General features: G+C 45.9%; 1 protein-coding gene across 3 annotated transcripts in view; it reads left to right on the top strand.

Moving 5' to 3' along the window:
* Nucleotides 1–490: 490 nt before the first annotated feature.
* B3GAT2 (beta-1,3-glucuronyltransferase 2) overlaps nt 491–16,337 on the top strand; it is a 90,322-nt gene continuing 74,475 nt past the window's right edge. Inside the window, exon 1 of one of the 3 annotated variants that reach the window (XM_045011792.1) lies at nt 491–1,620. In XM_045011792.1, coding sequence (XP_044867727.1) covers nt 1,117–1,620 — 504 coding nt within the window. In that variant the 5' untranslated portion in view covers nt 491–1,116. The remainder of the gene's footprint in view (nt 1,621–16,337) is intronic. The other 2 variants (XM_045011794.1, XM_045011793.1) reach the window with 2 other exon arrangements.

Genomic DNA, 16,337 nt, shown 5'->3' with positions numbered 1-16,337 from the left:
TGCCCAGGGAATGGGATGTTTCAGAAGACGAGTCAAGTGCACGAGCCGGGTTCGGCCGGGGACGGATGTCCATGCGTTTGTTACCGTCTCCCGGGGCTCAGACACTGTCTCGCTGCAGCCACGAGCTAGGGCGTGTTAGAGCTGCCACATTTGCTAAACAAAAGAAGTTTAGGGGCTACTCTTTTGAGCGGGCGAGGGGGAACAACAGCTGTCTCGCGGGTAGCCGCCCGGCCGCGGCCAGGCGTTAGCTCCTGCCGCACGCAGAGCCCAGAAGCTGGCGGGGGAGCGCTGGCCCCTCTGCGGAGCCCTTCGGGGGTTTCCTTTGCCCCGGGCAGGCGGTCCCGCAGCACAGAAGCCCGCGCGGCTGGCGTACGCGACTGGGCGGGCAGGGTGAGTAAAACTCACAGCATTGGCTCGTCGGTGGTGTGACACCCCCACCCGCCCCCCGCGCTCCGGTCCCCGGAGTTTTAAGCACGTGAGCAGACGCTGCCTGTTCTCCAAAGACCCCGCCGCCTTTCAGAGGGGAGCCAGCGCGCCAACCTCTCCAGCCAGCTCCCCTGCCGGCCCAGAGAGCCCCCCTTCCTCCCGCGCACCCGGCCAGGAGCCTCCCTCCCCGCGCCACCTCCCAGCGGGGGGGCTCCGCGCCTCGCCACCACCGGCGCCGCGCACAGGACGGTCCGGCTGGCCCGAGGAGGGATGTGGCGAGGGCCAGAGGCGGCGGAAAGGCGGCAGCCGCCGGCGTAGAGCGGCGAGGAGAGCAGGCAGCCCCCGGCAAGACTGGCCGGGCGAAGAGGGGAACCACAGGCGCCCTGGGCACCGGCTGGGCTCCCCCCCTCGCTGCCCCGGCCCCAGCGCCATGTGACTGACCCGCTCGGTGCAGCCCAGGGCAGAACGTCGGACTCGGTCCCCGGGGCGCTGACCCTCCCGCCCGGGCTGACCAGCCCCCGTGTCCAGGCAGGGGGTGACCGGCCCCCCTGCGACCGCTGGGGCTGCTCCCCTCCGCCCGGCTCCGATGCGCTGAGAGCCGCCCGCCCGCAGCCCTGCTCCCATGGGGAGGGGAGCCCGGGCGGCCGCCGCTGGTGCTGTGAGGGCGGCGCCCTGCTCGGCGGGGGCACCATGAAGTCCCTGCTCCTCAGCCGCTTCCTCCTGCTGCTGCCCTGGGGGCTCATCGTCCTCCTCCTGCTGGACACGGACAGCAGCCGGGCGCCGCTCGCGCCCCCCGCCCGGCCCCCGCGGCCGACGGCCCCCCGGCAGCCGGCGCTGCCCCCCATCTATGCCATCACCCCCACCTACAGCCGCCCGGTGCAGAAAGCCGAGCTCACCCGCCTGGCCAACACCTTCCGCCAGGTGGCGCGGCTGCACTGGGTCCTGGTGGAGGACGCGGCCCGGCGCAGCGAGCTGGTGAGCCGCTTCGTGTCGCGGGCCGGCCTGCCCTGCACCCACCTGCACGTCCCCACCCCGCGCAGGTACAAGCGGCCCGGCCTGCCCCGCGCCACCGAGCAGCGCAACGCCGGCCTGGCCTGGCTCCGGCAGCGACACCAGCACCTGCCGCCGCCGCAGCCCGGGGTGCTCTTCTTCGCCGACGACGACAACACCTACAGCCTGGAGCTCTTCGAGGAGGTAGCGCTGGGGATGGGGGGCGGGTGTCGGGCCCTGGGAACCTGACTGCCAGAGCCACGCACCCTGCGTGCGCCTCCACGCACTCCAGCGCCTGGCACACCCTGCCCACCTGCATGCACCTGCACCCAGTCCAGAGCCTGGCTCCCGGACACTCTGCATACACTGGCTCCACCCAGTCCAGAGCCAAGCCGTGGTACTCCGACCCGCTCGATGGAGCTGTGCATCACCGGCCCCTTGCATGCACCTCCACCTAATCCAGAGTCACCCCCCCATGCATCTCTAGCCAATCCAGAGCCCTCCACCCTGCTTTCACCTCCACCAGGTGACAGCCAGGCCCAGAGACTCCGCAGCACCCCAGACCTTGCATATTCTTCTAACAGCCAATTAACACCCTGACCCCGCATGCACTCCCCAATCTGCACACAGACACAGTTTTATGCACTGTGCATGCACTTTCATCAGATCTAGACCTTCAATACACCCAGACTCATACAGTCTACCCAGTTTTAGGCACAGTGCATGGCTGCTCACCCCAAACTCCAAAATCAATACTCCAGCATTCTGCACTCATCTTCCCCAGACCCAACACTTCACATATTCCCTTCTCCCAAATTCATGCACTCCACAAGCATTCAGAGTACCATTACCTTAATCTTAATTCTGCCTTTCAGCAACAGTTACCTTCTTTTTCCTTCCCACACCCAGAAGCAGTCACTATTTTCTCATTTTCTTGCTGAGATATGCAGAGTTGGGGATTATATAATGACTTCACTGTGACTCTGTTAAAACTGGGATAAAAGAGACACCACTGTCTTGATTTATTCAGTTCTGGTTGTGTCTCTTTCTTTTGCCCTGGAGGGCAAACTCACACCATGAATCATAGTCCTTTATAATGTAACTTGCTATGAATTACTTTGCTTGGAGTTCCTCATTTAGCAGAGCTACTCTAGTTCCTGTTCTAGCATGAAATGGAGCATGAAGCTCCTAATTTGAGGACCTGCCACTGGAAATGTCATATTCTGTTTTTCTGGGTGATTGTCCTAAACCTCACTAGACCCCCATGGCTGTACTTAGCTCATCAATGCAAAGGAATTCTATGCCTTCATCTTGTTTTAATTATGTCGTCTGGGTTCTCTTGGAATTCATTGCCAGTGTGGTTCATTCCACTGCAGGCTACAACCCAATCCAGAAAATATGCCCCTCTCCCAGCAGTAGCACAGGAGCAAATTTTGTCTGGACACAAATCCTTTCTATAAAGTACACAGGGAAGAGGAAACACTAAATGAAGAAGTGACAGGGCACACCAGTTGAGTAACTGTTAAGAGGAGATGGTCCAGAGTCAGCTTGAATCTTTTTTTATTTCCTAGTCCTTTGTTTCTAATTTCTGAGGATGATGAAATTAAAGAGGTACAAATTAGCTCCCCAAAGTGCTGGCTGTGAATGCAGGAATGCAAAGGATGAATGTATCTGTAGGGTTAACCTTGAAGATTACAGGCACAACAGGCAATCCGTGTTCAATTATTTCTCTTTGCTAACAGGAATTCCAGCCTCTTCACACATGCAGCTAAGCAATTCTAAGCCTCCTTTCAACATGGTTCAGTGCTAAGAAAGAAATGTTTGCTTTGAACAGTCCCATGTTCACAGGGAAACACATTTACGAGTGAAGCTCTTGCTGTGAGATGCAATAGCAGAAACAAACAAAACAGATCTACTTCAGGGAGAGGGAAAGATTTCAGTCTTCATATATCTACCGAACAACCCCATTTCTGTTTTCCCTGCAGCACGGATGGGCTCTCTGGAGGGGGAGGTACTGCTGGAACACAGATAATCCCCTCCCCCCCATATTGATCTGAAGCTCTGTTCAAGCAACTAAAATCCTTTGCAAATGAGCCTTTGCAAATGCCACAAGCAGAGTGTGCCTTTCTGGTGAGAAGGTAGACCACATAGCCTTGTCTTCAATCAGGGCATTGGTCAGATTTCTATTTCTCATTGGAAAAACTTCACTATTTTCATGCGTTCTGACTTCACAATTTTAAAATAAATCTCCATCTCTCCTTTGGGAATTGATTGATTAAGAGTAAATTGTGCTCCTCCTTTCCAAGCATGAAGCGGCCAGCCTCAGAACACATCACATGTGGCAGAAATCCTGTAGTAATTCCCTTCATGAAAGTGGCTTAATAAGATGTGAGAGGGAATTTGTTAATGCTTAATGCTGTTTCCCAGCCTTCCAGTTGCAATTCTTCTGAATGGTGGTTGCTGAATCCCTAATCCAAAAGGAAACCTGATTTAAGACCCCTGTTGTCGATGGGGAAGGGATTGGTATAGACATGGGACTGGAAGCCAGAAACTCCTGTATTCTAATCCTGCCTTGTGCACGGACTGTCTGTGTGATTTTATTTGAACAAGTCACAATTACAGGCAGAAAGTGACTATGTAAAATTTCTATCTTATTAAATAGATCTGTGTGCCTCCTCTGAGTCATAGCTGCTGATTTTAGTGACAAAAGTAGGGATGTTTTGGTAATGTTTTTCACTCCTGTTAGCACCAGAAAGACCAGAAAGTTCAAACTCCTAAGGGCTTCCAAAACCCCATGGGAGTGTTGCATCAGTGCACTTAACACTGGTAAAGGTTTGATTTGGTTTAGCTCCATTGCAGCAAATTTCTCTAATATGCTTAAAAGAGAATGTGAGCCTCTTTAATGAAGCACCTCCCTGCAGCAGCTTTCTTACAAATGAAGGTGTACAAGCCAGAAGGAATGTACTTTGTGAAATGGCAGGTTGTTTTTGTCAAGGTGTCAGTTTGAAAAATCTAGTTTCCATTTATGGTATTTTATAATGTGCTCATCATCACCATATTAGAACCGCACCAGGTTTATTTGATATGGAGAGATGTTAAATATTAGAGTTAGTCAGAAAACAGCAACAGTTTTCCTTTACAGTTAAAAATAAAATGTGGGGTTTTTTTTATTATTAAATCTGGAAACAAATATTGACCAGCTGTAGTAAACTTGGAACCTCACCGGGCTCTTTGTACTGTGCCTTACACACTTGCCTGCCTCCCCTGGGTGGTGTGGAGCTTAATTTGTTAATAGCCAAAAATGTGCTCTCTTATTTCAATTAAATGAGGTTGCTCCAAGCATGTTTTAACTATAATTTCTGAAGTGGTGCTGAGGATGGTTTGTCCTTAGCTACCCCTGCAGCTCAACTTTGTTCCCCATTGATTCCTCTACATCCTTTGTCAGGAATGAGTATTTTTAACAACTAAGGGCTTGGCTACACTTGCAGGTGTGCAGCGCTGGGAGTTATAGCTGTCTTCGTACAGCTGTATAGGGAAAGTGCTGGAGTGTGGCCACACTGACAGCAACCAGCGCTGCAGTGTGGCCGCATTTGCAGCAGTGTTGGGAGTGGTGCATTATAGGCAACTATCCCAGCATTCAAGTGGCTGCAACGTGCTTTTCAAAAGAGGGGGGTGGGGTGGAGTGTGACAGGGAGCGTGGGGGAGAGAGAGAGTGCCTTGCAAGTTCCGATCCCTTCCTTTCTTTTAAGTTTGCCCAAGGCAATATCAATGCAATCCTCGGCTCCTTTCACCTCCTCGTTCATGCTCCCACTGTGTCAGCTCCCTGCCTTGCAAATTCTGACCATTTCCCTGACCCCTCATTCACTCTTAAATGCAAATAGCCTGCAGACCAGATAAGCAGCTGCTCCGACCAACTCCCTTTCCCCCCCCCCCGCCATGCTGTTTCTCTCCTCAAGCAAACACTAGCTGTAGACATTCATCCCCCTGCCTGCCTCATTCACAGCAAACAGGAGCTGTGTTTGTTTTTTAGATAAGCAGCTCCGGGAGCCCCGAGTTCACAACAAAACAAAGAGAGGCATCATAACAAAACAAAGAGAGTTCTTTAGTTAAAAGCATTATGGGAAAATTCTGGAGGCCAATTACAGCGCTTTTGGTGGCCACACCTGCGGAGCAGTGCTGCATCACCAGCGCTGCAATAGTTATACTCGAGGCAGAGCAGGAGTACAGCCAGCGCTGCAGCCAGGGAGATGCAGCGCTGTATGTGCCTTGCAAGTGTGGACGGTGAGTAAGTTGCAGCGCTGTAAACCCGCCACCAGCGCTGCAACTCTCCAGTGTAGCCAAGCCCTTAGAAGAGGCTTCTGTGAGAGAAGCAGTTAGCTTGGTGTTTGGAGTGCTAAGTGATATTATGACAATAACTGAGAAATTGTTCTCTGGAATAAATGGAAGTCCAGTCTTTAGTTACTCACAACTCTTTTCACTTTAGGATGTGACCTAGAAATTTAGGTCTACGCATTCTCTTTAGTCCAGACAGCTGTGTCAGTATTTTATCTATTTATTTTCATAGCCTAGAGACCTAGAAGTTGATTGATTCTCTACCTCAGATGTGGACAACTCATCTACAGACCCATCTTCATCAAAAACAATTCCCTCCCCCTCCAACTCTGGAAATGTGTTTAATAATTTGATCAGGCAAGATACCCAACAAGAAATCAATTTTCATAACAAAGCCAGTGGAATGACTAAAGCCCAACTAACATTTATTTCATGAATTTTATTGAGATTTCAACATGAGTCAGTGTGACCTCTCTTTCTTTCTTTTCTTGTAGGCTGTTTTGAGTGATGCAGTTACACTTTTTCTGTTACATTTAGCTTACAAGGTGCCTAGATACAAGTAATTATAATAAAGTGACTAATACTTTGATTTCCAGTGGTACACTTTTAGATTTCTAGACAAAAATCTTAGTTAAGACTGAGACTATCTGATCCTGTAATTCTGCCCTTATAGAATGTTAGATTAATCAATCAAAAACAACAGTTTTGAGGTTCCAACTCCAACCTCTATCTTAACTTTTCATATCCCTCCCTGCCCATCTTGTATATACCACTAAACCAGAGATTCACTTACTCTGCCCTTTCTGTATTTAAATAATAGGCCATATAATATTCCTTTAAAAACCTATGTATGTTAAATTTACACGAGCAGATTGGGTGTTCACCATCAGTTCAGCTAATCTCCTGCTTCTTACACAGACATACCTGTCAATGAAGACTTCAATAGGAGGTTGACCTGGTGAAAGGATACAGGAAAGGGTTTGATGTATGTAGAATCAAATATGCCAACTCAAGATATGCAGTGTAGTTGTAGCCATGTCAGTCCCAGGATATTAGAGAGACAAGGATGGGCAAGGTAATAACTTTTATTGGACCGTCTCTCTCACCAACAGAAGTTCGTACAATAAAAGATATTACCTCACTCACAGTGTTCCCTCTAATTTTTCCCATCCATTTGTGGAATTAATTTTGTTATGTGCACCAATATGGAGGTGATTTATGACACATCACCTCCATATTGGTGCACATAACAAAATTAATGTGGTGGGGGGTGGGGCTGAGGAGTTCGGAGTGTGGGAGTGGCTCAGGGCTGGGGCAGAGGGTTGGGGTGTGGGGGGGGAGTGAGGGCTCTCCGGCTGTGAGGGTGGGCTCTGGGGTGGGGCCGGGGATGAGGGGTTTGGGATGCAAGAGGGTGCTCTGGGACTAGGGCTGGGAGAGAGAACTCCCCCGCCCCAGCTCTTTCTCCCCACAGCAGCGCTTGGGTTGGGGGGCAGAGGTGCCTCTCCCCACTGCAGCAGCTCTGGGGCTGCGGGATGGGTGTCCCTCCCCCGGCCACAGCAGGTCTGGGCTGGGGCTGAGTTGGAGCCGGGGAGGGGAGGGGTGCCCTGGCCCTGGCCCTGGCAGGTCCTGGCCGGGGCTGGGTTTGGGCCATCCCTTCACCGGCTGCGGCAGGTCTGGGGCTGAGTTGGGGCTGGGGGAGGGGTGCCCACTCCATGGATGCTCCAGGGCTGGAGCACCCACAGAGAAAAATTAGTGAGTGCTGCTCAGCAGCACCCACCAGCAGCCAAGCTTCCCCCACCCCCCAGTGCCTCTCACCTGCTAACAGCCCCACTGGGGCTCCTCCTCCTCCCTCCCAGCACCTCCTGCGAACAGCTGTTTTGCGGCATGTAGGAAGCTCTGGGAGGGAGGGGAAGGGGTGGGGATGGGGCGTGCTTGGGGGAGGAGGCGGGGACTTGGGTGGAGGGGTGGGTGGAGCACCCCTGGCTAGAGGGGAAGTCAGTGCCTATGGGCGCCCCTCCCCTGGCTGCGGCAGGTCCCGGCTGAGTGGGTTCCCTGAACACCTGCGCAGTGCTAAATAGGCAGCTGCATGGCCGTGCAGCTTACAAGGAACTTAGCTCACCCACCTTGTCAACTCAAGATATTGTGAAATAACTGATTTTAATAACTGCCTTTCTCCATACTGGGATATGCCTTCCACCTTTATTTGTCTTTTGTGATTATTCTAACCATTCATTTGTTCCCAACTTTGTTAATTTGCAATAAAGGATGAAAGAATTTATCACTTCATCCAAAAACTGTTAAGACTTAAGTAATAGTTGGTTGTGTTTTCAAAATACTCTCAAACTTTCTCTAGGAAGTTCTAAGTTAACATTTTAGATTATAAACTAACAAAGCAACACACCACATCAACCATCTGACAGTTAACAACTGCCTAGCTAGTTACCTGAACTGCCCCCATGGTCGTCTTGAGAACTACCAGACTCAGACATTGGATCCATCCTTTCACACAGGTTTATTAAGAATAAGAATAAGATAATACATATTTTATGATCGCTAATAGGAATGACCTGTTTGATGTCTGGGTTTGTGGTAGTCCTCAGGATGGCACTATGAAGCAGAGTTAAGGTTGGTTGTGTGACCCAAGCTTTGTATTTTACCAAAAAAGGTTGTGTGTGCGTGTGTGTATAAACTGGCATCTTATCTGGAATTTCCGGTCCATGCAGTTTGCTGCCTAGGAACCTCCTTAGATTTTAAAAATATAACAGGATTCTTTGTATGACTTGCATTGTCTGTGGGCACTTTGGTAGCCATGCAGGAAATCTGATCGATTTTTGTAAGGCATGTACAGAATGATCTTATTCCTTTCCAGAAAGCCTTCTACACCCATATGTGGCTTCCTTGTCCCTATTTCTGTTATGTCCCATGTAGCTTTTGCTCTTTTATTCTTTTGGGCAGGACTTACCTGCACCAAAGTGGTTCACGTGTGTCCCTTCAGGAGCATCTGTGCCTGGACCATGTGTGCTTTGCAAAGCCCCTGTCATGCCATGTACATTTTGCAAAGAACCTGCTAAGTTACCTATGCTTTACCAAGTGTCTGTCAAAATAATGCATGTATCAAATTGATGTTATCAAATTTATGTATATATTTTGTATATTTAAAAAGATATATGTGTTCAGTGCACCTAAATGAAAATATATATATATATATCATATGCAGTACATGTATCTAAAAAGATGCTTGTGTCATACATGGAGCATGTTATTTTTAAATGGATAAGAACGGCCATACTGGGTCAGACCAAAGGTCCATCAAGCCCAGTATCCTGTCCTCTGACAGTGGCCAAAGGGAATGAACAGACAGGTTAGCATCAAGTGATCCATGCCCTGTCACCCAATCACAGCTTCTGGCAAACAGGCTAGGGACACCATTCCTGCCTAATAGCCATTGATGGACCTATCGTCCATGAATCTATCTAGGTCCTTTTTGAACCCCGTTATAGTATTGGCCTTCACAACACCCTCTGGCAAGGAGTTCCAGAGGTTGACAGTGTGTTGTGTGAAAAAATACTTTCTTGTGTTTGTTTTAAACCTGCTACCTATTAATTTCATTTGGTGGCCCCTTATTCTTGTATTATGAGAAGGAGTAAATAATACTGCCTTATTTACTTTCTCTATACCACTCATGATTTTATAGACCTCTATCATATTCCCCCTTAGTCGCCTCTTTTCCAAGCTGAAGAGTCCCAGTCTTATTAATCTCTCCTCATACGGAAACCATTCTATACCCCTAATCATTTTTGTTGCCCTTTTCTGAACCTTTTCCAATTCCAATATATCTTTTTTGAAATGGGGCCACCACATCTGCATGCAGTATTCAAGGTGTGGGCATACCATGGATTTATATAAAGGCCATATGATATTTTCTGTCTTATTGTCTATCCCTTTCTTGATGATTCCCAACATTCTGTTTGCTTTTTTGACTGCTGCTGCACATTGAGTGAATGTTTTCAGAGAACTATCCACAATTACTCCAACATCTTTCTTGAGTGGTAACTATAGCTAATTTAAACCACGTTTCTGTAGGTTATCATTATTTATATCTATACGGGTGATAACACCCTTAAACCGATCCATAATTCATGCATGCATCACCAGCCTCAAACATACTACTAGCATCTCTGCTTTTTAGGGACTAAGGCCCTGATCCAATGCCCATGGAAATCAGTGGGAGCCTTTCCATTGACTTAAATGGATGCTGGATTTAGGCCGGATTTGAGCAGTTACTTTGAAGTTTTGAAGATGTGATTAGTCAAAAACTGTTGGGAAATCCTCTGAAAGGGAATTAAGAGTATATTTCCAAGCCTCCGTATCTCTGAAACTGCTTATATGATTTGCTCCCAGTTTACCAAGAAGTTTTACCCTGAATTTTCAGATTAGGCAGGTTTTATGTCTGGTGTAGTGGAAGCTAGTTCAACTGTAGCTCTGGAAGGACTAGTGCACCTTCCACTACATGTTTAATGTAATCTGTTATTAACCGGCACAGGTCAGTTGTTAGTGACTTCAGTAGTGGTGAAAAATGGATTCCTATGTAATTGGGTATTGATAAAATGACAGCCAAATGGATTTTTTTTTTAAAAGTCATTAGTAGACAATCAATATTTTTTAAATGTGACTGGTATTATGAAATCTTTGAATCTACAGAACTGGTTGGAAAAAACAGATTTTTGCTCAGCTTCCTAGTTTTGGGGAACAGTATTCAGCAACCTAGACAGAATGAAATATTATCCATCTGTGATTGATTTTTTTTCTTCATATTAAAAAAAACCCTTATAATAATAAGAGATATACTTATCTCCTAGAACGGATCTTGAGTCCAGCCCCCTGCCTTCGCTAGTAAGACCAAGTACTGATTTTTGCCCCAGATTCCTAAGTGGCCCCCTCAAGGATTGAATTCATAACCCTGGGTTTAGCAGGCCAATACTCAAACCACTGAGCTATCCCTCCTTACCTTAAGAAACAATATAAATATGAACCAGTAGTGTATTAAATACTTGTCTAATGTGTAGATGAATTTGATACACTGATACATGAATGCACACTGATATTAGAGTTAGTCAAGTGGTGCTTCTTCTAAATAGTTCAGAATAAACATAAGTTGCTAGAAAAAAAGCTAGAGTAACTTTAAAGGAGAGAAACTAGATACCCGTACCAAATCCTTTTTTTTTTCCTGTTATGTAAGGATTAGGGACCCTGTCTCGCAAGATGCTGGGCATCCTCAAGAGATGCTGAGCATCCTTAGCTCCAGCTCTTTGGGACCAAATCTTGTTATCTTACATGTCTATAGTGAAATCCAGACCATTACTACTAATAATAGAGGATGACCAGCAGCTCTTAAGAGGCACTTGTTGTTTTTCAGGATCAGGACCTACCAGAACAACAAAATGAGGGAAGAGAAAGAGGATCTATTAAGTAAGAGTGGGATAATAAACTCCAATAGTAGATATTTGCTGGGGTAGAAAGTCTATGAAATTCAAAGATTGAGTGTCTTCCTCCACATTTTGCTATATTCATTATCAAAATATAAGCTGCTGTTTCAGAAGGTTTCTAGTCCTAATTGTAAAGCTAGTTCTGATGCATGACTGCTGTAGTGAATTTAGAGCAAGACTCCAAATTACAAATATAATACATATATATTACATTATCATCATACCTTGCACTTAATATAAGGCCTTGTTTACACAAGAAAATGATACTGATGTGTTCATCAGTTTAGAACCTAAAGTTAAATTAGTGCAGCTACTCCTTTTGGTTCAAGAGTGTCATATCAAGTTAGCTTGAGTCAGTAAGGTTTGACTTTGGCTAAATCAATATAATGCATTTTTAAACTGAAATAAGTCTGTCCACATGAGGGCTGTGCTTTGCTTTCACAAAATCGGTTTTTAAAGCGTTTCTAAACACTTAGAGCATGGATTTGTCAAGAACAAATTGTGTCAAGCTAATCTGATAGCTTTCTTTGACAGGGTAACAAGCCTTGTGGATGTGGGTTGGGGGGAGTGGTAGATATGCTATATCTTGTCTTTAGTAGGTCTTCTGGTACTGTCTCCCATGACCTTCTAATAAACAAACTAGGGAAATACAACCTAGATGGAGCTATGATAAGGTGGGTACATAACTGGTTGGAAAAGGGTTCCCAGAGAGTAGTGGTTCACAGTCAAGCTGGAAGGGCATATCAAGTGATCAGTTCTGGATATGGTTCTGTTCAATATTTTCATCAGTGATTTAGATAATGGCATAGAGAGTACACTTATAAAGTTTGGGGACAATACCAAGTGGGCCAGGCTGTAAGTGCTTTGGAGGATATGATTAAAATTCAAAATGATCTGGACAAACTGGAGAAATAGTCTGAAGTAAATAAGATGAAATTCAATAAGGACAAATGCAAAGTACGCCACTTAGCAAGGAGCAATCAGTTGCACACATACAAAATGGGAAATGACTGGCTAGGAAAGAGTACTGTGGAAGGAATGTGGGGGTCAAGCTAAATATGAACCAACAGTGTAACACTTGCAAAAAAAGAACATCATTCTGGGATGTATTAGCAGGAGTGTTTGTATGCAAGACATGAGAAGTAATTCTTCTGCTCTACTCCACACTGATTAGGCCTCAACCCAAGTATTGTGTCCAGTTCTGGGCACCACATTTCAGGAAAGATGTGCACAAATTGGAGCAAATCCAGAGAAGAGCAATGAAAATGATTAAAGATCTAGAAAACATGACCTATGAGGGAAGATTGAAAAAATTGGGTTTGTTTAGTCTAGAAAGGAGAAGACTGAGTTCTCATAACAGTTTTCAAGTATGTAAAAGGTTGGTACAAGGAGGAGGAAGAAAAATTGTTCTTCTTAACCTCTGAGGATAGGACAAGAAGCAATGGACTTAATTTGCAGCAAGGGAGGTTTAGGTTGGACATTAGGAAAAACTTCCTAACTGTCAGGGTGGTTAAGCACTGGAATAAATTGCCTAGAGAGGTTGTGGAATCTCCATCATTGGAGATTTTTAAGAGCAGGTTAGACAAACACCTGTCAGGAATGATCTAGATCAGGGATTGGCAACCTTTGGCCCGTGGCCCACCAGGGTAAGCCCCCTGGCATGTCGGGCCGGTTTGTTTACCTGCCATGTCCACAGGTTCGGCTGATTGTGGCTCCCACTGGCTGCGGTTGGCTGCTCCAGGTCAATGGGGGCTGCAGGAAGCGGCGTGGGCCGAGGGATGTGCTGACCCCTGCTTCCCGCAGCCCTCATTGGCCTGGAGCGGCGAGCCACGGCCAGTGGGAGCCACAATCGGCCGAACCTGCAGATATGGCAAGTAAACAAACCAGCCCAGCCCGCATGGGGCTTACCCTGGTGGGCCGCGGGCCAAAGGTTGCCGATCCCTGATCTAGATAATACTTAGTCCTGCCATGAGTGCAGGACTAGATGACTTCTCAAGATTCCTTCCAGTCCTATGATTCTATGATTGTATGCCTGGTATATTAGTCCCATTTTACAGTTGAAGAAACTGAGACACACAATTATCATGGGCTGAATTCTGTTTCCAGTCACAACTGTGCAATCCCCTTGACTTGTAGGGGTTGCATAGCATGACTCAGGCCACAATTTGGCCTTAAATGATTTGCCTGATGGTCAGGAGATCTGTATTCTAAGGTCCATGCTTCTACTGTACACCATCTTTCCTCTTTTATAGAGATACAGTGGTAAATATTGAAGAGAAGGAGTTCTAAATCCAACTTCTAGCAAAATAAATTGGCGTTGTTTGTATAAGTCTGCTGATGTCCCACTGGTATTGTGTGGCAAGTCCAGGCAATAATTTATAGGTAGGCACTAGCATTGCATCAGAATGCAAATTACATGGGAACTGAAACAATAGAAAACTGAGAAGCGGGAAAAAATGCTACACAACGCTGAATTTTCTGGAGACTTTGAGTCCTAAATGGGGAGACAGTGAAAACATTCAGCAAATTGTTACTGTCTGGAAGCCTTTTCATGGTAGAAATGGTGACTAGACTCCATCCTCTACTTCCAGTTCATAGCATCATAGGCTATCAGGGTTGGAAGGGACCTCAGAAGGACATCTAGTCTAAAGCAGGACCAATCCCCAGGCAGATTTTTGCCCCTGATCTCTAAATGGCCCTCTCAAGGATTGAACTGGTTCTCTGGGTTTTTTTTCCCTTTTCTAACCGATTTGACCCCTTCCCTATCATTCCTGCACTTCCTGTGTCTTAATCTTCTTGAGTGACTAATGAAGTGCTATTTTTGGCAAGATCCTGTGTGTGAGAGAGCGAATCATCATTGTTCTCTCTCTGCTTTTGTTTTTTGCATTCTCTCAGCTCTTGACTTTCAGTGCTTCCTTCCCCCATTATCTGAGTCCCCATTTCTCTCTAATCAGTTGTCCTCATCTTCCTCCATCACTGATGCTCTGTCCCTCCCAGTTTTACTTTCCCCTTGTTCTTTAAATATTTTACTCCTTCTCCTCCCCAGGCTGTTCTTTCTTCTCCTGGCTTTATCCATCCGCTTCCTCATTCTCATTCCCCTAACCCTGTCCCTTTAGAAAAAGATTGCCAGATTATGGTTGCCAACCCTCCAGGATTGTCCTGGAGTCCCCAGGAATTAAAGATTAATCTTTAATTAAAGATAATGTCATGTGATGAAACCTCCAGGAATTCATCCAACCAAAGTTGGGAACCCTATGTCACATACATACTGTGGCTTCAAGTTTTGATTATTCAGATAACAGATGTGCTGCTGTCCATTAAAAATATAGTTAGAGAAGCAGTGCAGGACTCTTGTGGTGCAATGTATGGGATTACATTGGTATCTGATAGTCTAATATCTTTAAATTACTCTCTCTGTGTCCTAACACTTGTTAGGGTCAAGCAGAATAGAAAACAAAATGAAATCTCTGATACAAATTGACCTATTAATCCATATGATTTTTCCTACCTTGTACATGAACAATGTTCACAACACATTAATATGTAGTAATACTGTTATTAGAGGCTTATAAGACATTTTGCCACTTCTACCTTTACATATATCCCGAGGCTGTAAAACACTCTACAGTTAGCATTAACACAGCCTTAGATACATTCTTTCACTTTGCGCTAAGGGATTTTTATGTCCTTGGCAGACACTTAGGCTTTGGCTACACTTACACTTCGCTTTGAAGTGCTAAGTGTAGTCAAAGCGCCAGCGCTGGGAGAAAGCTCTCCCAGCGCTGTCCGTATTCCACCTCCCTGTGGGGAATAACGTACAGCGCTGGGAGCCACGCAGCTGGGAGCTCCCAGCGCTGGGGCTTTGACCACACTGGCGCTTTGCAGCGCCGCAATTTGCAGCGCTGGAGAGGGTGTGTTTTCACACCCTGCTGCAGCGCTGCAAATTTGTAAGTGTAGCCAAGCCCTAAGATTTGTAGAGCGACCGAATATACAGGAAAGAGAACAAAGAAGTGAGAATACAACATAAGGGTGAAATGTAGCGTTCTGGAAATATCTGGTTTCTTTTTCCTCTTTAGGTATTTATTTAAGCTGTATACACTTAACACCTTCACAGGGTTAATGAGTGCCTGAGTGCATAAGAGGTGAAGCTTAATGGGCCACCCAGTTCTGCTCCTCTGAGGTCAAGGTACTTCTCATTTACACTGGGATAAAGGCTTGTCTACATGGGAAAGCTATACCAATATAAGATAAGATGTGAATTTACATGATCTCCATGTGTCAACACTATTATTGTGGTATAAGAGGGTCTTTTTTTTTAATTTAGCTTATCTCACTTTGGAAAGGGTTTAAACTAACAGGGGAAAGTCACTCTTAAAAGAATAAGAGTATGTGCACTGGGGTTTATACTGGTATAGTTATATTGGTTTAACTATACCAGTTAACTATACTGGTAAAGCTTTCCTGTGTACGCATGGTCTAAGAGAGGGCAGGATATATGCACATTTTGTGACATTAGAGCCAATATGTATATATTTTTACAAAGTGCTCAAGAAATAGGTGTAATGTTGAAACCACAGCTACCAAAACACTTCATGTTTTGCAGTCCTGAAGTAGTCCAAGTGACTTTTATTCACTAAATATTTAAAGAAGACAGTAATTAATGTTGTTAGCTTTCTATTTCACCACATAGAGCAGTAAAAGACCAGGGGAAAATGACAGCAAATAAAAAGGCCTTAAACAGGAAAAATAGTTAAAAGAAAACCAATGAGCCATGTTGGAACTCAGATGCTAGACAAATAAAAAAGTGTCTTACAAAGGATTAAAAAAAAAGGTTTTGTGTCCATTCTGAAAAGTTTTTTTTTTTTAAGATGTAGAAAGAAGACCTGAAAGATAAGGCTTTCTTATTTTGGGGGAGGGATAGCTCAGTGGTTTGAGCATTGGCCTGCTAAACCCAGGGTTGTGAGTTCAATCCTTGAGGGGGCCACTTAGGGATCTGGGGCAAAAATTGGTCCTGCTAGTGAAGGCAGGGGGCTGGACTCAATGACCTTTCAAGGTCCCTTCCAGTTCTAGGAGATTGGTATATCTCCAATTATAATAAAATAA

The sequence above is a fragment of the Mauremys mutica genome, chromosome 3, assembly GCF_020497125.1.
Source record: "Mauremys mutica isolate MM-2020 ecotype Southern chromosome 3, ASM2049712v1, whole genome shotgun sequence".
NCBI classification, from domain to species: domain Eukaryota; kingdom Metazoa; phylum Chordata; order Testudines; family Geoemydidae; genus Mauremys; species Mauremys mutica.
This window is presented reverse-complemented; position numbering and strand designations above follow the sequence as displayed.